Source organism: Prionailurus bengalensis, chromosome B1 (assembly GCF_016509475.1).
Source record: "Prionailurus bengalensis isolate Pbe53 chromosome B1, Fcat_Pben_1.1_paternal_pri, whole genome shotgun sequence".
Lineage (NCBI taxonomy): Eukaryota > Metazoa > Chordata > Mammalia > Carnivora > Felidae > Prionailurus > Prionailurus bengalensis.
The window spans coordinates 65232226-65255584 of NC_057344.1; the positions used below are offsets into that span (position 1 = coordinate 65232226).

Consider the following 23359-nt stretch of genomic DNA (forward strand, 5'->3'; position numbering starts at 1 on the left):
AATAATGCTCTTTACAGATACTGTTTTGACTAGCACGCCCTAATAGACTAACAAAATTCTCAAGCTACCGGGGAAAAAAGATTGTATCAAAATTATCACATACTCCTCTCTTTTGAGAGCCTAAAATATCTAACATTATTTGGACCAGATTACAAAAGAGAAAATGAAGTATTAGTACATTAAGCAAAAAATAACATGAGTTCAAATGAGAACTCAAAGAGAAAAAAAGAGGATTTGGCTTTGTACTCTGCAGTTCTTCTACAAGTTATGCTGGTTTGTTCCTCTCTCTCCCTCTGTTTTAATTTGGAAAATACAGGAGGCTAATTAGATATTATTCACCTTGGTAGAAGTAGATGTCATAAAATTAAGGATCTTGTGCTAGTACCTATTTGACTGTTGAAAGCCTTTGAAAATCTTTATCAGTGTATGGTATAAACTTTAAGTTGATTTGTACCCAACGACCTGCAACTGCCACCTAGAATCATAATAAAAAAAGAATAGTTCTGTAGGCTGTGGAAACAGGGTCAGTAGTTGTGATGTTGCAGGAAGATTTTAGGTTCTGGTGATAACTTGGTCTGGAATTAGCCAGATTATGATTATAAGATATTAACATTATGATAATGTTAATCTCTTGAGTTCTGTTTTCTCATCCTTTTATGAAATGAAGGTATTAGATTAGGTGATCTTTTATTTTCATGTAATTTGATTCTTGGGAAGGGGATTAGGGAAGAGAGATGATTGAAAATGAATTCTCTTAGTGCTCACTATCATTATCAATCCTTACTCATCATCTTTATTCCAGAAACAGATCTAACTCAAAAAATGTTGATCTATATATAATCTGTGACTTATACGTATGTTCAGAACTTAGAAGCAGTAACTGATGGGGACGCCTGGGTAGCTCAGTTGGTTAGGTGTCCCTAACTACTGCTCAGCTCATGATCTCACAGTCCGTGGGTTCAGGCCCTGCATGGGGCTCTGTCCTGACAGCTCAGAGCCTGGAGCCTACTTCGGATACTGTGTCTCCCCCACTCTCTCTGCCCCTCCCCTGCTCATGCTCACTCTCTCTCTCAAAATAATAAATAAACATTAAAAAATATTTTTAAAAGAGGTAGTAACTGATACAATTGAAGTTTTTGAAGTGAATTTTAATAATCAATTACTATATTTCGTTTCTCAAGTAGATGTGACATCTGTAATGTGGCAAAGTATTCTTGCTTGTTACTCTAATTTTCTAAGAGCCTACTGCTTGTTTTTTCTCTTTGCTATGTATGGTAGACTGGTTGTTTAACATTTGTGTCATATACAGGAATTGATTATGATAGACTCGTGGGTTAATGCTATTGCTTTTTGAGAAAGAGAGTGATAAAAATTGCTGTTGAGTCCTATCATTCTTCATCTGTTCTGAGGAAGATGCTTTTATGAAGTCTTTAGCATTTTCATAAAACAGTAAGTATTCAGTTCTTTGTAGAAAAGAATTTCTACAATGAGAAAGAAGACTGATTTTTCCTAAAATAAGAGTTCTGTGAGTAAATGCGATTATACTTTTTTGGATAAAAGTTGCTTGAGAAAATGTACATGACTTAAATTTATTGACTTTTTAATGGGCGATACAACTTTTCTGTGAGATTTTATACTTTAGGTTTTTTTTTTTTTTTTAGAATTGTAGCTTTTTGGGTTTTTTTTTTTTTTTGGTGTGTGTTTGTTTTAAGTTTATTTATTTTGAGAGAGAGAGAGAGCATGCACGTGTGTGAGTGGAAGAGGGGCAGAGAGAGAGAGAGGTAGAGAGAATCTCAAGCAGGTTCCCTGCTGACTCAGGGCTTAATCTCATGACCACAGTGTTACAACCTGAGCCGATAGATAGCAAGAGTTGAATGCTTAATGGACTGAGCCACCCAGGTGCCCCACACAGGTACCCTAGAACTGTAGCTTTCTGTATTAAATAAAAATATGTAGACTCTATTTCCCTGTATCACTTGATAATAAATAGTTTGTTGATGTAAGAGGAATAGTTACCAGATACATTATCTCATCTTAAATTTCATTTTAAATTATGTTGGAATTAAAGGCTAAATAAAATTATTACTTAAATTTTACATTATTGTCTAATTAAATCTTGAAATAATCTGCTCTGTTTCATTTTTCAGTAATAATTGAATCCATGACTAACCTACCTCCGGTTAATGAAGAGACTGTAATTTTTAAAAGTGATCGACAAGCAGCAGGAAAGGTTTGTTAAAAAAAAAAAAAAAATCAGATCTTGAAAACTATGCTGTTTCTTTGTTGATTGTTTTTTCTGACTTTCCCTATCTGTCCTAAAAAGAAAGAATTTATTAATTTTAGTAGGTGAGCAATCTAGAGCTCTGAAGTTTTAGTTTTTTCTTGATTTTCGTCAGTGCTTCTTATCTGTTGATATATTGGTTTAATACTGCTTATCACTCTTTGCTGCTTGCATCATTAAATATAAAATACATTTTTTTCCTGTTTGTCAGGTACTTTGTGAGGCAGTGGTTCTACATATTGAATATCTCCAAGTACTCAAAGTTGAGTGCAGGAAACTTTCTACAGTGTAGTAGTTAACCTTTTTTTGGTTTGTGAGTGCCTTTGAGTGGTGGCTCTCAAAACTTTAGACTTTGGTTTCCTTTGGTGGAATCTGAGGATGGAAAAAAGAAAAAGTAGAAAAAGATTTCAGCAATAGCTGTAAAGTGTCACTGTAAGCACATTCTGGGAAATTATGAGTATGTGTACTTTAGTACTTAACATAAAGTTGAGTCCCTTGTAACATCCTTCGAATGGAACAACTCTGCATGTCCATCTTTAATATGGAAGACTTCACATGTTACCAAGTCTGTGCAATTTTGAGCAGTCAGCAAAGGATGTAAAGTCAAGAATATAAATACCAACCAAGTGTTCCTTTTTCGGCTGTAGGGGTAGCTTTATTCACCTCAGCATTTCTGCACCATACAGAGTACAGTTCTTTGTGTATTGTGTTGAAGACAGATAAGAAGTAGCTTTTTGGGGTTTAGTTTTCCCCAGGTAGCCAACAGTCGGCTTCTTTTTTTGTTCTAGGACAATTAATTTATATCTAATCAGAAAAAAAGCATATCTTTTTAATTATATTATTGGATCATTCATGTAATTTTCCCTTTTTTCTGCCATTTCCCTGCTATCCCATTCTAACACAAGTTGGAAAGAGCTCAGGTTTTTATCAGGATCCTACCACCTTATACTACCTACTTATATTTATATTTAATGCAAGTATATTTAAGTTTATAATATATAAAATCATATATATATATCTATACATTAGGTTGACAGGCTAATTTACCAAAGAGAAATGAGTGACTTAGGATTGTAAAGCAATCAGTGGTAGAATTAATTGGAGTCTAGAGCTAATCTATTTTGGCAATGCTGGAGAAAGTCAGTGAGGGGAAGAAAGATGATTTAATGCTTAAAGGATGGTGCTGTACTTTTTTGTCTTTCAAATACCTAAGCTCAGTCCTTTTCTTTCAAGTATGGGTTCTGCTGGTGCCTTTGTGAGGTGTTAGAGATATGCTGGGGGCTGTACCTCAGAGAAGGTTGAGAGAGAAAAGGGATGGGAAATGAGTAGATGACTGTGTCATGAGCCGCTCTCCGTGCCCTTGGGCATATATACTTCTTTAGGAGAAACCAGTGTTCTGCCCGGTGCAAAAGCAAAGCATTTCTCGCTGTCCTCAAGAAAGATGTAGAAGAAGGGAGAGGAGAAGAGGGAACAGAAACATAATTTCTTCATTTTCTGCCTAGGAGTTGAAAATGATCATTTCCATGATTCCTTTTATTTATGATTTTTGTGACAGTTACCTTTTTCTCTAAATAGCTAGCTTAGACAATTTTAATTTCACAATACCCAACACTAAGCCAGTTAAAAGCCTCTAAATTCACATTTCTTAATATCTCTCATTACATTTGAATTTTTAATTCTATAATCGTGACTAATGTTAATATTAGCTCTTTTGTCATTTGAATTTGAAAGGTATCAGATAAAAATGTAACATTTACGCCTCTAACTTTAGTTATGTGACATAAGTCTAGAGGGAAAAATTAAATCTATTTCTAAATTTTACATAGAGAGCTTTGTAAATTCAAGAAGTGACAAGCCTTTAAAAAATATTTGATCATAAATGGAAGCACTTTGAAATGATTCCCCAATATAATGGCAGGGGAGAGGAGAGTTGGGAATATCAAACCATTGATCAGAAAATGAAATTGACTCTGTTTTAGATCTTATTTGGACACTAAATTAGTTTTACCTTCAATGTTAAACCTTTGTATATCTTTTCTTTTTCCTCTGCCCTTCAACAATAATGAGCCACAGTGATATTTTGTATATTTTTTTTATTTTTATTTCTTTTAAGTTTATTTATTTTGAGAGAGAGAGAAAGCATGAGTAGGGGAGGGACAGAGAGAGAGGAGAGACAAAGAATCCCAAGCAGGCTCCACACTGTCAGTGCAGAGCCTGGCGCAGAGCTCAAACTCACGAACTGTGAGATCATGACCTGAGTCAGAGTTGGTTGTTCAGCCCACTGAGCCACCCCAGCACCCCTGTATATCTTTTAAAATTCATTGAAATTCTGTAAGCAAGTGAAATTATCCCCACTTACTTAAAGATCACAAAGTTAAAAAGAAATAAAATTGAGTTTCCAACCCATTTGGTCTGTCTGATGCATTTCCCTTAAACCTCCTCCCCCTTCCCTACTGATATAAGGAAGGTGACCTTGGATTTGTGTTTCTACCTTTTGCCCTTTAATCCTGATGATAAATAGTTCCTTTTGATAAATGAATAAAATTTTATTTTTAATGTTTAGCTCTTTAATACCAGAGGATTTAAAAATTGACCAACCTTTGCAATATATTATCCCTATATAACATGAATTACTTGTTTGTTTTGCATTTAGTCTTCAGTATTTGTTAGAACAGGTTTTGTTTTTTAATTATTATGTACTTTACTTTCTAATGAAACAATGAAATGTTTTCCCTGTCAAATATTGAGCAGAAATTTTTACTGATCTTTTTTTTTTTAAAGATCTTTTTAAAGATTCTTTATTTAAAGAATACTTTGTTACAGTCTGGTTGGTAGTATGTGTTGATTTTCTGTAAGTATAGTTTGATACAGTGTTTTTTTTTTTTTCCTCCCCCAGCAACTTGTGAAGTAATAATACACAGGGTGATTGAAATAATCATTTAATCTAACCAGTGAACTAAAATACTCTTATTTTCTTCATTTTTATTAATAGGAAGTCAAAATAGTAATTGATAGGAGAATTCTTTATGGCTGTGGAGTGTTCTCGATGCATCTTTAGCCAGCTGTCTCATGCTGGCCCCCAGCCACTAGAACTTTTGCCAGGCTGCATGTAGAACATCTAAGCATGGACTATGCTGTAGAATGAGAATTTGGGGGAATGAATGTACTTCTCTTCTTGTCAGTTGTTTTCCTAACAGACCCTATGCTAGATCTGTGTAATGTGGTGTAGTGGTGTGTGTTTGTGACCTCTGTGTGTGACAGGAATCCTTTGAGCTCTTTTAGCAGAAAGATACTGCTTTTAAGTAAGAGATGGTAAGTATATTCTAGAGCCAAGTGGAAGGACACTGAAAACTACCTCTCAAATGACAGGGCAAGTATAAAACATTAGTTGGATTAGATTTTTGTGAGTATTTCTATGGAATATGTACTATTTAGAGTATAAAGAAAGCTTTTTGCGTTCCTTAAAGTAAATATCTTAGACATCATTATCCTAAGTTTTGTTTCTCACACTGTTGTCTCAGCCATTCTTTCCTTCCATCTGTAGTCAGGATTTCTTGCAGAATCCTCAAGGGCAGGTCTGAAGACTGAGTAGGGGTAAAACTGTGAGGTGAAGTGGGGCTGGCCTGAGCCCTACTTTGTCTGAAGTCGTTCTTCACAGTTTAGCTTTCAGGTATTAGCCAGTCTAAAATCTATACTTTGAAGCTGATAGTAGTTTAAAATATTGTCAAATCCCCACCCCACCCCCCCCTTTTTTTTTCTATAACTCTGGGTTAGCTAAATTGCTTATGTGAACTCAGTTAAGTGTTCCTGTGGCTATTCAAGTTAGTAGCATAAATACTTCTCAGTTTTTGTGTAAGCCATATGTGGATTCACTAATGGAGCTTCCTGTCACCTGTTGTATGTATGTGGTGTTATTTTACTTAAAACTTTATAATGATTTTCTCATAGATACAGCTGATCAACACTTAAGATCTTAACAATAGTGAACTAAGCATGCTTTGATTTTTATCCAAGAATTTTGAATGTTAGTTCAAACTAGTCTGTATATAAACCTGAGGCTATTAAGGCATTTCTCTAGTGAAATCATTTCTCAGGATATGGAATTATTTATCCAGGGAACCATTCCTTGGGAAACAGTTTTATGTACCAGGTTGCAAACAATGATTATTATACTTTTATAGGAAATTTTTCAAAAACTCATTTTATCCCTGTCCAAACTTTGAAGAATGAGATTTGTCTATATTTATCAAAGTTAAAAAAGAATTAAGACTTAATTTTTTTTTTTAAATATTTACTTATTTTGGGGAGAGCACAAACGGGAGAGGGGCAGAGAGAGGGGAACAGAGGATCTGAAGCAGGCTCTGCAGGCTGACAGCAGAGACCCCGATGTGGGGCTCGAACTCATGAACCATGAGATCAAGACCTGAGCTGAAGTCAGATGCTCTACTGACTGAGCCACCCAGCTGCCCCAATAATTGTTAAGGCTTTTAAAAAAGTGACAAGACAATCTGTTACTTTATGTAATGTAAACCAGTAAGAGTCATGCTCCAGGATATCCCTTCGGTCCTTTGCAGTTCGGTTGGAAGAGGTCTGCTCTTTGTATCTAGATCCTTTCAAAGCAAATTTGCTATTTTCTTTTAAAAATACAAAAAGATAAATTTTTTATGCTATTAGTGTTATTTCAGAATATGTTGCCATTTGTATTGAATACTACTAGTTGTTTTTAGGGTACTCATGTCTTCAGAATATTGGTACCCTGCCTGTTTTATGCCTAACTGAAAATTTAATAAAACCTTGAATGGTATACTGAAGAGAATAAAATGAGAGTATTTACTATTAAAAATCAAGAACTGAGAAGGTACTAAAACATACTTTCAGTGCAGTTGGTTTAAAATGACCAAAGCTATTTGGAAAGTTATTTGGTAATTTTTTTAAAGTTTATTTATTTATTTTGAGAGAGTACAAGAGCACAGTGGGGAAGGGGTAGAGAGAGAGAGAGAGAGAGAGAGAGGAGAAGGAGAACCCCACGCAGTCTCTGCACGGTTAGCGCTGATTCGGAGCTTGATCCCAAGGTTCCTGAGATCATGACTCAAAATCTAGAGTCAGAAGCTTAACTGACTCAGCCACCCAGGGGTGCCCCAAAAGTTGTAATTTACATCCAGAGTTTTAATAGTAATCATACTCTTGGCTCCAATAATTCTGCCACTTACCAATGAATTTTCAGGAAACCTGAACTATGTAAATTTACATAAAAATATACTCATCATGGCATCATTCATCATATTGAGCAAATTGAAAGCTTCCTAAATGTCCTGGGAGACAAGTTAAATATATTGTGCCAGATCTATAAAGGAGTGTGCTATAGCTACCAAGATATACTTACGAAGAACATGGAAAAACTTAATGCAACCTTTGGTTTTAAAAGGGAGTAGTATACAAAACTACAGTGTGGTCTCAAAAGGAAAAATTTATTAATAGAAAAAAAGACTATAGAAGTCTACACTAATATTGGTCATGTCCAGTTTCTATAACATACATACATTTATTACCAGAAACATTATTTTTAAAAATTTAGGTATTTCTTTTGAGAAGAGCTTGAAAACAAGAGGCTTTGTTTTATCATTCTTTTTTTTTTTTTTAATTTTTTTTTCAACGTTTTTATTTATTTTTGGGACAGAGAGAGACAGAGCATGAACGGGGGAGGGGCAGAGAGAGAGGGAGACACAGAATCGGAAACAGGCTCCAGGCTCCGAGCCATCAGCCCAGAGCCTGACGCGGGGCTCGAACTCACAGACCGCGAGATCGTGACCTGGCTAAAGTCGGACGCTTAACCGACTGCGCCACCCAGGCGCCCCTGTTTTATCATTCTTAAAACATTTTCGGAAATAAAATATGTCTGTACTGAAAGTACTTGCTTTACATAAAAGTTAAAGGCTGTGTAGCTTCTTTGGTTTTTGAAAAATAAGCAACTTCAAGTTCAAATCTACTTTTCTAAGTTTTAAATTAGAAACAGTTGTGGTTTAATTTTATGAAAATGTTAACTACCATATGGGAACAGCAGAAATGATTGAATACCCATTAAAGCAGAAGCTAGCTTTTAAGTTTTGTGTCATAAGAGTCCAAGTGACACAGCATTTTATTTCTCAAGTTATCCATTGTAATTCTTTTCTTCATACTTTACAACTTAAATGAGGAATAATAAAAAAAAAGATAATTTATATCTAATTGGTATACCACCAAAATGATTTGAATTTAATAAGGTACAAACTTGTTATAATTGTTTTAAATTCATAAAAAGGAAATCTGGATTGAGTTGATGCATTTATAATCAAAATATGAAGACTGATTATGCAAAAATGACTTAAATAGAAATACAGTTTTATTGTTCTGACATGAGAGAATTACCTTATTATAACAATTACCAGTTTTTAAAAAATATTACTGTTTGAATTACTTTTTTACATATTAAAGGAGGTCTTTATGTTTTTTTCTATTTTATAGATATTTGAGATATTTGGACCTGTTGCACATCCATTTTATGTGTTACGTTTTAATTCTTCAGAGCACATTGAGAGTAAAGGTATTAAAATAAAGGATACTATGTATTTTGCTCCATCAATGAAAGACTTCACCCAATACATATTCACAGAAAAACTTAAACAGTAAGTATGTTATTGACATGTTAGTTGTCTGCCTATGTGGTGTTTATATTTTAGGAATAATTTTCAGTGAAGTTCATTCATTATTGTTAAATAATCTGTCTTCGAAACAGTTCATTTATTTTCCTAATAAAATCTTTGAAAGGTACAATTTGTTATCAGACTTTACAGGTAGAGATGATTTATATCTTTAACCGAAAAAGACATAGTCAGCTAGTAGGAATACGTTTGGACCATATAAAGTTTCTGAATTCTAAATCATATTTTTTCCATTATATACTTTTCTAACATACATGCTATTTCAGTATTAGTATTACCACCCAAAAAGAATTCTTTTCCATTTTAAATAAAATTATTTAGTTTGGATTACATTATAGGCTTAACTAATAAAACTTTGTAATTCTCAAGAAAAAAAACAAAATGAGTACATTTCAAGTTGCTTATAAATTGTAAGTGTCTAGAAGAGACGACTAAAATATGTCCCTGAAAAGTTATGTATCAAGTTGATAAACGGTTGATTTAACCAACAAACTACTGCTCTCCCTTTTATAAGATGCTAAATGATGCCTATGGCATATGGAAGTAATATTTCTGCATGTTTATGGTACTCATTAATTTTGCATTTCCATGTGTTAATTGTGTTGCCAGATGTTAGCTGTAGAGCTGTTTTTATTAGTTGACCTTGTTATTATAATTATATAATTTAATTTTTATATTAAATCAGTGGCATATAGTTCAAGTAGAATAGCTTTTTTGGGGAAAAAAAAGTTGAATGCTTTGGAATGATGAAATGAATATAAACCATTTAAAAATATTATAAAATTAGGAGTGGAAGAAACACTTCAAAAGATTGGGGGAGGAGAGGGGATCCTAAATCCAAAAATACTTTGCATTCAGTTTGACACACAAGTCCCTTTTAGGTCTAGCTCTCTTTTGATGGGAAACTTGAAGTATAGTTGAAGCATTAGGAGTGTGGTTTTTGCAGAACATACAGGAACTTTAGTCAGTGAGTAGCCTTGGAGCTACATCAAAAGTACTAGCTAGTCCTGATGGCATGGCGAAAAATCTCTTAAGTATTTACATAGTAAATGAAGTCTCTGAATTCATTTATCATTTTAGAGATGAAAATTTTGTTCCTGATAATTCATTAAGCTCGTGTTTAGGAATCTACACAATTATCTGAGGGAAACATTTTGCCTGAGTTGGTGAGGTTGATTTTTCTAAATAACTGCTAAAAAGAAAGGTGAATTAAATAGACAGTAAAGTCATGTTTTAAAATCATTCCTTAAGGGGCGCTTGGGTGGCTCAATAGTTTGAGCATTCTGACTCTTGCATTTTGGGATCTTGGGTTGTGATCCCAAAGTGGTGTGATCCAGCCTCCTGTGTCACTTTGCGAGCTGAGTGTGGAGCCTGCTTGAGATTCTGTCTCCCTCACTTCCTCTGTCTCCCCCACTCATGCTCTCTCTCTAAAGTAAAATAAAAAATTAAAACGTTAAAAATAAAATCATGTCTTAAAATAGTATTTCATTCTGCTTTAAATATTAGGATGTTGCTGTAGTTATGGCATTATTTTAACTTAAAAAAATTTCTTTTAATGCTTTTCTTTTTAATTTATTTTTGAGAGAAAGACAGCATGAGCGGTGGGAGGAGCAGAGAGAGAGACACACACACAGAATCCGAAGCAGGCTCTAGGCTTCAGACTGTCAGCACAGAACCTGACACAGGGCTCCAACCTGTGAGCTGTGAGATCAGGACCTGAGCCGAAGTCGGACGCTTGACCGACTGAGCCACCCAGGTGCTTCAGCCATAATTTTAACTTTTAGCAAATAAAATATTTTAGCTTAAAACAGATACACTTAAAAAGATTTCCTGAAGACATTTACTGAGTAGATTTTAAATAGTAGAAGCAGTTTTTGTTCTTGATTTGCAAGAATAAGAATTTTGTCCTGGAAAGAAAGAATTGGGAAATTAGGCCCACCCTGCAGAAGCCCCACCTGACAAAGATTATTCTGTTTTAGACTGTATTTTGATGTCTGCATGGGAACTCTGTTGAGTACTTGCCTTTGAGGTAGAGAAGTTCAGTTCCTCTCTAGTTTATCCACCTCTAGTAAGGCTATTTTAATTTTGGCTTCCCATGAGCTTACTTTCTTGTTAAAAGTGCTTTTTGAAATGTTGCTTGATCTCTTCTTCAGTAGATTTTGATTTTCTGTGGTAAATATACTAATGGGGAACTTTCTCCATTTATGTCTTTAAGCTTCTTGCTAAGGGCACCCCAGGCCATGAGATGGCATATATGTTACAAGGGGACTGGAACTGTGTTAACTGCATAGGTGTAAGCTAATAATTATTGAATAATAGCTTTTTTGTAAATAGAAAAATCATTGATAGTGCCCTCATAGACAGGGTCAAAGTTTTGAACCAAAAGAGCAGACTTCATGATTTTCGTATTCTGCTAGCCCGTTGACATCTGTACATTTATTTTTATGGATTGTAGATTAATAATGATTTTAATGAATTAATAACTGAGAACCTCATTTATTTTTGAGATTTAATTTAAAGCAGTGAGGACATCTCCTAAAGTTCTGTAACACTTTAATGTAATTGAGTAACAAGATATTGTCAAACTTAAGAAATCAAAAAGATTAAGAAGATAAAGATGAGCTTTCAGAAATCCTAGTCCTACTTAATAATATATGTACTTCTGTTGGTTGTAGAGTATAAAACTGTCCACTAAAAATAGTTCATGCCTGTGATTATACTGTCCTTCAGACTCTTCAAAATATTCCTTACCAAACGAGAGCTTGTTTCTGCCTTCTCTTTTGAGAAACACTGTTGGAGTAAGGTTTGGTTACTCATGAAGTATTATTGATAGCCCTCAGGTAAATACAGAAGATATCATGTTGTTATCTCTACCATTATACCTGTAAAATCTTAAATAAGGGAATGCCTCCTGGTCATTTTTGTATCCTTGACACTGGAACTGTGTCTGACCTATAGTTGGTGTAGAATAAGCATTTGTTGAAGTGAACTTTATGAACTGAGCTCAGGTATCATCAAAGTCATTGCCTCTGGAGATGCTTATGAACTGCAAAACCACTTTCCTCTGCACACCACACACAGCCTTGGCTTCTTATTCTGGTTCCCTGGTTCTAATATTTATGTGTGTCCAGTTCTTGTGTTTTCCTTATTAGCTTTCCGCATCTTCTGAAACAAGGGAAGAATATACACTTGGTCCTTTTATTTTTTGCTCTTATTTTCACATATATTACAAAATTAAGATTTGAGTTCATGTCTTCTACTTCATTATTTTCTATACTATTAACTAATAAACACTTAGCAGAATCTTAAGTACTTCTTGTTTTCTTTTGACTTTTTATTTTCTCTTTCTAGGGATAGGGGATCAGATGCGTCATGGAAGAATGATCAGGAACCACCACCAGAAGTAACTATAAGTCTCTTTACACAATATTTTAGGGATTATACAGGACTTGATTTTATAAAGTGTAATACCTGACCTGACCTGACCTTAACGAGGTCCTTAATGCTGCTTGGCAGTCACACTGCCGTCCTTGGGCCTACCTATGTAATGTTTCCATCTCCCAGGTGATTGTTTTATACCCCTCAATGAGAGTTTTTGATTGATCATTTTAGGAAAAAAAATATTAAAAAACAATTGGGAAAAATATTTTTTAAAAAATTTTTGGGAAAAAAATATTTTCAGCCATATTTTAATATTTATCAGTTTATCAGTTTCCTCCTAATTTACTATGTTTTTAATCAGTTTTGTGGACAGCTGGTAAAGGAAGAATTGTCATCATTGAAAACAATTTTATTCTTTAATTTAGTAAATTAACCATGGGGGCATGAAGACATTTATTAATGGTGCATTTTAATAAGCTGCCTTACTTTTGGAGGTACAAAATCATTAGAATCAGGCAGGGCACCTGGATGGCTCAGTCGGTTAAGCATCCGACTCTTGGTTTTGGCTCAGGTCATGATCTCACGGTTCATGGGTTTGAACCCTGTCCAGTGAGGAGCCTGCTTGGGATTCTTTCCCCCTCTCTGTCCCTCCCCTACTCATGGTCAGTCTCTCTCTCTCCGTCTCTCTCAAAATAAATAAACTTTAAAAAAAATTGCTTAGAATCTACCTACCTCTTCATTTTTTTAGAATTACCTCCCTAAAAAGAGAACTCTTGATTTTCTTTCTTGAATTCATGTCAGCCAAATTAGTTTTATGTCTCAAAGTAGCTTGACAGTTTTTCTAGAGATGTGGAATAGTCGGGAGTAATGATTATTTAACTTCCCATGGAGATCGTTAGGCAAATTTTCTTTTTTTTAAGTTATTAAAATACAAAAATTGCAGCAATGAGTATATATCTTCTTGAAAATAGCATGAATTTATACAATGTAAAGAAAGAATATTATAAATGAGAATTTTTAAATGTACTAATTCTGATGAAGTTTCTCAGTATTATAAATTCTTGGTATTTGTAGATTTAACTTTGTTCATTTTAGATGTTTTTAAGCAGTGGTGAAGAATCATGCTAGTTTCTAAGTTTGCTGAGGCATGAATCAGGTAATACTCCCTTAGAGAGTCATTTAACCAGTGAGTGATCCTAGTTTAATTCCACATTACCATGGGATTATGTTTTCTAATTTATGTTAGGTATACATGTGATTTCTGTTAAGGCTCTGAGGTTTACTTAGTGTTCTTAGTTATTTTTAGGGTATCTTCATACTGAAATTGTATGTTTTTAAAGTATTTAAGGGGTGCCTGGGTGGCTCAGTTGGTTAAGTGTCCGACTTCAACTCAGGTCACGATCTCGTGGTCCGTGAGTTTGAGCCCCGTGTCGGGCTCTGGGCTGATAGCTCAGAGCCTGGAGCCTGCTTCAGATTCTGGGTCTCCCTCTCTCTCTGCCCCTCCCCTGTTCATGCTCTGTCTCTCTCTCTCTCAAAAATAAACGTTAAAAAAAAAAAAAAGTATTTGAGAAAATTCACAAAGGTCTTAACATATTTCTTGTGAAATGCAAATATTCTAATACATCCCTGTTGTTTTAGACCTAAGCTTTGAACTTGCTAATTATGGTAATGTTAACTGTTTATAAAATTGGCATGATTAGGTTAATTTTAAAATGAAAACCCAGCATACTTCATGGGGTTTTTTGGGGTTTTTTTGTGTTGTTGTTGTTTGAAGTAGTTGATTGTCCCTTATTTCTGTAATAAGAGAAAACTTCTTGAGATTTAAAGTTTATTATGATGAAATTTTGTAGTATAGAATTATTGCCTGACATTAATCATAGATTATGTATAAGGAATGTACTTCATTTCCATATTCATTTCTGATACGTGAATATGTAGTTTGTAGTTGAAGTAAGGTATTTGAGTATAAATTTCAATTAATGTGTATACAAGAAACAGTGAATTTTTTTCTGACCTTAGGAGATGATAGCAAAATTATTACCTAAAGCACTCTTCTAAAATAAACCAATGCCAATTAAAATCCTTTAATACCGGCCTCTTGCTCTTAGGACACGCCCAATGACTGGCTCATAAGGTTCTTTATTCTCCAGTTTCATCATCTGATTTCTCTGTATAAGCAGCTTTCACTTTGCCTTACAGAACCAATTTCATGTCTCAAATATACCATGCCTTTGCACATATTCTCACATATTCTCCTTGAAATTTCTCTTTCCTTTATTTTCACTGCTAATTCATTAGAGATTTATCTTGAGTTTCATAACAAACATCTCCCTTGCCCTTTTTTTTTTTCCTTTCTTCAGTCCTATACTCACATAGCACTGAGTCATAGTACTTGTTCATTGGCTTTTTAATCTCATCTGAACAGCTTCAGGGAAAACAGTGTTTTCCATCTGATCTCAATACTTTCCTAGCGTTTGGCAGATATTAGATTTAACATGAGCTTAAAAATCTTAGCACTTTGAGATCAACAATAAAATGTCATGTATTTGAAGGTACTAACGTTGATATTTTCGAATTTGATTATAGATTCTGAGGTATATGGACTCTTGGTTCTTGGAAAATTTGACCTAGAATTTATTTCAGCAAGGCTATACTGAAAGTCTCATAAAAAAACTTTCATATACATTTTATTTCTCTTAATGTATATACATGCATACACAGTGAACCTGTGTAAGTAAAACATATCTGTTTTTTGATATTAATAGAATAATAAAATTATTCTAAGAAGTCGTAATATATATAGCTTTTAAGCTTTGGTATTTGGGCTAGAACAGTGAATCTCAATTCTTACTCTTGTAAGTAAGACTGACTCTTCCCATTTGTAATTTAAAATGATTTCCTCTTGGAAGTCGGATCATCATGTATCTGCTTATCTAATAAGCCTTTCCCTGCAGTCCAATCTAAATAGCATCCACAGTGATTTTTTGCCCATATTGTGCCTTATTATTTATTTATAACCTTTAATATACCTGATATTATATTATTAAAATATAATTATTAACTAAGATTATTAATACCTATAAAGTGTTTAGAACAGTACCTGGCATATAATGGGTATATATAAATTTTTGAATATTTTTTATATTAGATCTGATAATTTATGTAATTTGCTTATTCCTAACTATTCCTTCCCTTTAGCATTGTTTGGTAGCTGGCATTATGATGAATATTGACTCTTAAACTTGAGGTCAGTCTTCTAGCTAAGGAATATCTGTATCTGAAGGTTGTTAAAGTTTGGCATTTTAAAGTTACCAATCTGGGAGAAAAGAAGTTACCTATCTGAAACTTTCTAGAAATTAAAAGATAAAAAGGCTTGAGTACTCTGGCCTGTGTTAATTAAGAGTTAATTCAGATATTGCTAGAAAATATTATCAAAAAGAGTAACATTCTTTTATTATTTGGGGTCAGTGTTAAATAATAGGCTTTTTCTCACTTCCAAATATGTACCAATGAATTGGTAATTCCATGTGACATAATCTATATATTTTCCTCTGCAAGGCCTTAGATTTCAGTGATGATGAAAAGGAAAAAGAAGCCAAACAGAGGAAAAAATCTCAGATTCAAGGCCGGAAAAAATTCAAGTCTGAGTCTAATGAATCAAGTGAGTAAATGCAATATACAGTGATTTTTTAATCTTCATTTACGTTTATGTTAAGTTCATTACTAATAAAACTGAAAGAAACCTCTGAATTCTCTTTTTACCTCCTGGTATCCATCTAACATTGGAGGCATTACGTGGCGTGAAATGTGATGGAAGAGAGCCATGAGGAGTATTCAACCTTAGTTTTTTAAGCGTAAGGACGTAAAAGTGGCTTCTAGGGATAGATAAAAGCTTGTGAGTCAGTTGTGCGTATAGGCATTTTTTTTCTTAAGTAACCTCTGCTTTCATGTTTAGAATTAAATGATATAGTACTTAATATCTAAATCAAGGTATTTTATTTTTTAACATGCATTTTCTTTCATTATACCTTTCCTGTTTCCTTTTCCCTTTTTTAAAACTAAACTTTTTATAGGTTTACATGCAGTGGGAAGAAATAATAGAGATTTCTGGCATCCCTGTTACCCAGTTTCCTGACATGGTAACATCTTGTAAAACTATACAGTACAATATCACAACCTCCAGGATATTGACATTGGTACAATCAAGATTCAGAATATTTCCACCACCCCTCATGTTGCCTTTTTTATAGTCACTCCCACTTCCCTCCCTCCCACCTTCTTAACTCTTGGCAATCACTTATCATTTCTGCATTTCTGTAATATATTTTGTCATGTCAAGAATGGTTATATAAACGGAGCCATACAATATGTTACCTTTAGGGATTGGTTTTTGTCACTTAGCATAATTTCCCAGAGATTCATCCAGATTGTTTTATTTGTCAAATTTGTTTCTTTTCATTTCAAAGTAGTATTCCATGGTATGAATATACTATAGGTTGTTTAACAGTGATGCAAGGCATCTGGGTTGTTAATAATTTTGGGTTATAGGAATAAAGTTGTTTTATATATTTGTGTACAGGTATTTGTGTGAACACAAGTTTTCATTTCTCTGGGATAAATGTCTAGGAGTACAATTGCTGGATTATATGATAGTTGGATTCCCATCACCAGTGTATGAGTGACTCAGTTTATCTGCATTCTCACCAGCATTTAGTTTTGCCACCATTTTTTATTTTAGCCATTCTCATAAGTGTGTAGTGATAATCTAATTGTGTTTTTAACTTGCATTTTCCTAATGGCTAAGTATTTTGAACATCTTTCCATGTCCTTATGTGCTATCTGTAAATCTTCTTCGGTGATGTATTTGTTCATGTCTTTTGCCCATTTTGTAACTGTATTTCTGCTTTTTTTACTCTTGAGTTATGGGAGCTTGTACATAATTTGTTCCAGCCTGTAGCTTGTATTTTTATCCTCTCAAGAGAGCCATTTGCAGAACAAAAATTTTTAATTTCGATGAATCCCTAATATATAATTGATTTTCTTTTGTGGAGTCTGAGGATTTCTTGTCCAGACATATATTCCAAAAGATTTTTCTCTTATTTTTTCTTCTAACAGTTTTCCAAGTTATTTTAGCTATTCTAGTTGCTTTGCTTTTCCATGTGCATTTTTAATAATCTCTATATTGACAAAAAGTCTTGCTGGGATTTTGATGGGAATTGTTTTAAACCTGTTTATTGGTTTGGAGATAATTAATATGTTAACTGTATGTATTGAGTCGTCCATTGCACAAACATGTATATATCTCTATTAATTTAGATCTTTGTTTTTTTCTAGCAGAATTTTGTGGTGTTTAGAATATAAATCCTGTACCTTTTTTTGTTAGTATACACTTAAGTATTTCATTTTCAATTCATTGTAAATGGTTTTGCATCGCTAATGCCAGTGTCTATGTGTTTGTTGCTAGAATGTAGAAATAAAATTAACATATGTATGTTTAGCTTCTGTCTTGTGACCTTGCAGAACTCAGTAGTTCTAGGAGTTTTTTGTTTGAGATTTTCTACTTAGCCAATTACATCAGTTGCAAATAGGGACAGTATTCCTTTTTTGTTTTTCAGACTGTATTTGTTTTTGTTTTTGTTTTTTGGTCTCCCTTAGCTCTCTGGCACTGTTGAATACATGTGGCTTGTTCTTGATCATAAGAGAAAACACTGTCTTTCATCATTAAGTATAATGTTAGGTATAGGGTTTTCAAGAAGAGCATCTGTTTTGTCAAGTTAAGGAGAAGTTTCCATTTGTTCCTGTTTTTTGTAGCTTTAAAAAAATTATGACTGAAGAGTATTAAATTTTGACAGTACTTTTTCTGCATTGATAACATGATACAATTTTTTGTCATTAGTCTGTTAATGAGGTAGATTACACTGGTTTTAGAATATTGAACCAGACTTTGCATCCCTGGAGTAAACCAGACGTGGTCATGGTGTATAATTCTTTACATATGTTGTTGAATTCACTTGTCTCCCTCTTTCTCTGGTGATTTTTTTTATTCTGAAACCTACTTTTTCTGATATTAATGTAGTTACTTCTTTCTTTCGATGTATCTTTATCCTTTTACTTTCAACCTAACTATATCCTTTGAAGTGAGTTTCTTGTAGACTTGTGTTCATGTTCTTTAATCCACTCTGCCAAGCATTTCCATCTGTTTTAATTGATGTATGTAGTCCATTCGTGTTTAATGTAATTTTTGATATGTTGGGGCTCAAGTCTGCCCTTTCCTGTTTATTCTCTCTGGATTTCATTTCTCTGTTTTATTTTTTCTGCCTGCCCGTGGGTACTGTAACTTTTTTTTAAATTCCATTTTGATTTGTCTGTAGTGTTTTTGAATGTGTCTCTTTGTATAACTTTTTCAGTGGTTGCTGTAGGTATTAAATTGTACATACATTACTTATCACAACCTACTGATGTCATTGTTTTACCAGTTTGTGTGCAGTTTAGAAACCCTACCTCTTTATGTCCCTTTATTATTCTCTAGTTTATAATATAATTTGCATTAAATACTTCATATATATATAATTAGAATCACAAAAACTCTTATAATATTTGCTTCAACCTCAAACATAATTTAGAAAACTCAGAGAAGGACACTTTATTGTATTTACTCATTTTTGTTGTGTTCTTTCCTCCTTTCTCATGTTTCAAGTTTCTTATTGTTTCTGTTTACAAAACTTGCTTTAGTCATTCTGTCAGGCAGGGTAGGTCTGCTGGAGATAAATTAGTTTTTCTTTATTGTAGAATGTCTTTGGTTTCCGTTTTCCTCAGGATATTTTCATTTAGTATAGAATCCTACACTGAGTTTTCTTTCAGCCTTGGAAATGTTGTGCCACTTCCATGTGTCCTCCGTGGTTTCTTATGAAACATCTATTGCCCTTCCTCATCCTCTGGCCTTGTGGATTCATTTAAAGTTTATAACCTTAAGACTTAGGCTTTTTTAGCTACCATAAGATATCCTGGAAGTTAAAGAAAAGGCATTACTGAAATTTTATACTGTGTTTTTTGATGTATTAAAATTCATTTTAATTTTGTTTTTAATGCGTTCTTCCTCACTCATAGGTGAAAACTTTTCAGAAGTACATCAGAATTGGAATGCTCATAGCTCTGCTTCAGAGCACTCAAAAGGATATCGCAACAGAGAATTCACACGAGGATTTTCCCGGGGTAGATATCCTCGACCTTGCCATGGCAGGCCTCCATCGCCACAGTTTTATAACTCAGAACAGATGGTGTTTCAGGAGACTTCAGGATTTCCACCTCAGAGACCAGATAATACTATCATGCCACAGTATCCTTTTCCTCCGCCGGTGTTTGACATGCATAATTTTTCACTCCCTCCTCCTCTGCCACCACTGCCACCACCTCCACCGCCTACATCTGTAAACCTGGGTTGGGCTACACCAAACATGGCACCTCATCCATTAATTCCCTTACCATACTCCATCCCCCCACCCCCTCCCCCGCTGCCTCCACCTCCTTCTTCTGGAGATAGTAATTCTTCTCACTTTGGATCCTACTACTAGGGGAATGTATACATTTCTGGAGAAATGTAGACTTTTTATATGGGAAGGATTTTTTTTTTTTTAAAGAAAGCAATTATGGAGCTAGATTTTTAACACTGTAAAATACTAAATGATTCCTTCAGTCGTGACTTGATATATATTTGTAACCTTTGTGAAATTGTATCATGAAAATTTCACTTTTGTGGAGGGGGATATCCAATTATGTAATATTTAATTAAAACTTTGAATCCATGCTTTCCCTATTTCTGCTCAATTAAATAGTGTATATAGGTCTAATAGATCTGGAGCAACTTTCATCATGGGTTAAAGTATATTGAACACATTGTCTTCTTGATATATCTGAAAATAAGATGCTGAAATCCTATTGAGAGTCTTTAAAATAAACTATTTTTACAAATGTATGCTTTGCAAATTGATTTTGATTGTAAATGCAATTTACCAGTAATTTTTAATGTTCTTTAATTTTTTTTTTCAAGTAAGTGAAGGTACAGAGAAATAAAGCCTTCAATATTGGTAGAAGTTCTGACTATAATTAAAGTTAACATTCATTAATTATGCATAGGCAGACTTTTCATTATCTATGCAGATTTCCATTACTGAGGCATTATGCAGTAGATTTTACTATTTAATTAAAGGAACAGAAGGACTATTCATGATAAAGTATGTTACTTATTCACAATAAAATATATGTAACCCCATATTAGGACACTATGTCTTCTGTATCTGTTTCTCAGATTCTCACGTGCCTGCTGCAGATTAGTGCTTCATAAGTATTTATGGAATGACTGAATTTAGAGCTTTTAATTAAATTACTCCTGAGTATTCTTTTACATGATGAAATGTAAATGCAAGGAAAATTACAGAATTTTAGAAATAGAAGAGGCCTTAGAAGTACTTTAAACTAGTCCTTATTTAACAAACAATGAGGAACCTAAGGATTCCAAGTTTTAATTAAGATTACCCAGTGGGCCTAGTTTTACTGATTCTCACATCAGTTTCTACTAAATTGTTGTTTCCCGACCTTTTATTCCTTGAAACTCTTAGAAAATAATATTTGTATGCACATTGGGGTAATTTGGAGACCATTCATCACAACCCTGTGGACTGTGGTTGCACCCAGGCCCCTCTTCACATCCCTGAAGGCTGAGGAGACTCTTTGCCAGGTTCCGGGGGCCCACCTGAGAAGCCCTGGCTTTGGCGTACATTGACTTTATCATGTGTTGTACTTCATTTTTCTTTCTTGAAATGTGTTTGTAGCTTCTCTTTAGGAGTTAACTGTCATGGATTAGTTCATAGGACATTGTTAGAATTAATTGAGATTGTATCTGGAAGCACTGAAAAAAAATTTTTCTCTAAGAATGGAAAGAGTAAGATGTTACCATTCATTACAGTAAATCAACAAGTCGTTAGAATCACCAAGGCGTAAAAAGCATTCTTTGAACCTCTGTACCTAAAGTACTAGTATTTGACTTTAGGTATTTATTTTCTGAAGAAACATAGAACTGAATGATACCATTTGGTATCTGCCTTCGATTAAGTTGCTAACTGAAATACTTAATATCCAACTTGCTTCTTCATACATGAGGGATTTTGAAACTTCAGGGTGTCTAGAAATCACATGTAATAATCACCTAAGGTTGGGATAGCTTATTAAAAGTGCACATTCTTGGATTTTATCCCCAGATTCCAATTCAGTAGATCTAAGATGAGACCTAGGAAATCGTGTGTGTGTGTGTGTCTTCTGCTTTCCCAATGTTCTATTTATTGCTTTAATATTTTATTAAGTTTTTAATTTTAATTCCCAGATAGTTAACAGTACGGTGTTTGATTAGTTTCAGGTGTGCAATAGAGTGATTCAGCAATTCTGTACATTACTCAGTGCTCATAGTTAAGTGTACTCTTTAATCCCCATCCCCTATTTCCCCCATACTCCCATCCGCCTTCCCTCTGGCAACCCATCAGTTTATTCTCTGTATTTGAGTCCGTTTCTTGGTTTGTCTTTCTCTCCTCCCCCCCCCTTTGTTTTCTTAAATTCCACATATGAGTGAATCATACGGTATTTGTCTTTATCTGAATTATTTCACTTAGCATTATACTCTCTATAACTCCACGTTTTTGCAAATGACAAGATTTCATTCTTTTTTGTGGCTGATTAATAGTCCATTGTGTATATATGAAATATGTATATCACATCTTTATCCATTCATCTATGGATGGACACTTAGGCTGCTTCCATAATTTGGCTATTGTAAGTAATAATGCTGTAGATGTGGAGGTGCGGGTGTCCTTTCAAATTCATGTTTTTGTATTCTTTGAACAAATACCCAATAGTGCAATTACTGGATTATAGGGTAGTTCTATTTTGAATTTTTTGAGGAACCTCCATACTGCTTCCTACAGTGACTGCACCAGTTTGTGTTCCTACCTGCAGTTGTTTTGTTGCCTCGTGTGATCTGTTCTGGAGAATTTTCCATGTGTATTTGAAAAGAATGTGTATTAAGGATGGAATGTTCTGAATATATCTGTTAAGTCCATCTGGCCCAGTGTGTCATTCAGAGTCACTATTGATTTTCTGTTTGGATGCTCTATCCATTGATGTAAGTGAGGTGTTAAAGTCCCCTACTATTATTTTATTACTACCAATTACTTTATTACTAATTGCCTTAAGTATTTGGGTGCATAAATATTTACAATTGATACCTCTTTTGGATGTTACCCTGGCTTGCTTTTTTACTTCTATTTGCATGATTAATGCTAGTCCATCCCTTCATTCTCAGTTTACGTGTGTCTTTACATGTGAAATGCAGCTCTTTTAGGCAGCATATGTATGGGTCATGTTTTTTTTAACCATTCCATCACCCTATGTCTTTTGATTGGTGTGTGTAGTCCATTTACAATCAAAGTAATTATTGATTGGTATGTTTTGATTGCCATTTGTTACTTGTTTTATGGTTATTTTTGTAGTTTTTTTCGGTTCTTGCTCTCTTCTTTCAAGATTAGTTGGCTTTCTTTAATGATACGCTTGCATTCTTTTGTCTTTATATTATGTATATTTTCCTGTTTTTTGATTTTTGGTTACCGTTTGGTTTGTATATTACATCTTCTGTATATAGCAGTCTATATTAAATTGATGATCACTTAAGTTTGAACCCATTTTTTACTTCTCCCCATATTTTAGGTATATGGACTGTACATCCTTTTATTTGTGAGTCCCTTGAGTGATTTTTACAGATTTACTTATTTTTACTGGCTTTGTGCTTCCTATTTTACTTATTCTTGCTTATGGTCTTTCCTTTCCACTCAGAGAGTCCCCTTTAACGTTTCTTGTAGGGCTGGTTTACTGGTCATGAATTCCTTGAACTTTTGTTTGGGAAGCTCTCTTTCCTTTTTTTTTTTAAAAAAAAAATGTTTAATATTTATTTTTGAGA

General features: G+C 33.9%; 1 protein-coding gene across 1 annotated transcript in view; it reads left to right on the forward strand.

The window, feature by feature from the left end:
• The window catches only part of NAF1 (nuclear assembly factor 1 ribonucleoprotein), a 42228-nt gene extending 21896 nt beyond the window's left edge, over positions 1–20332 (forward strand). The window contains exons 4-8 of the mRNA XM_043566288.1: positions 2148–2230; positions 8783–8943; positions 12331–12382; positions 15919–16021; positions 19468–20332. Of these exons, the coding sequence (XP_043422223.1) occupies positions 2148–2230; positions 8783–8943; positions 12331–12382; positions 15919–16021; positions 19468–19931 (863 nt within the window). The 3' untranslated portion in view covers positions 19932–20332. The remainder of the gene's footprint in view (positions 1–2147; positions 2231–8782; positions 8944–12330; positions 12383–15918; positions 16022–19467) is intronic.
• Positions 20333–23359: the final 3027 nt, after the last annotated feature.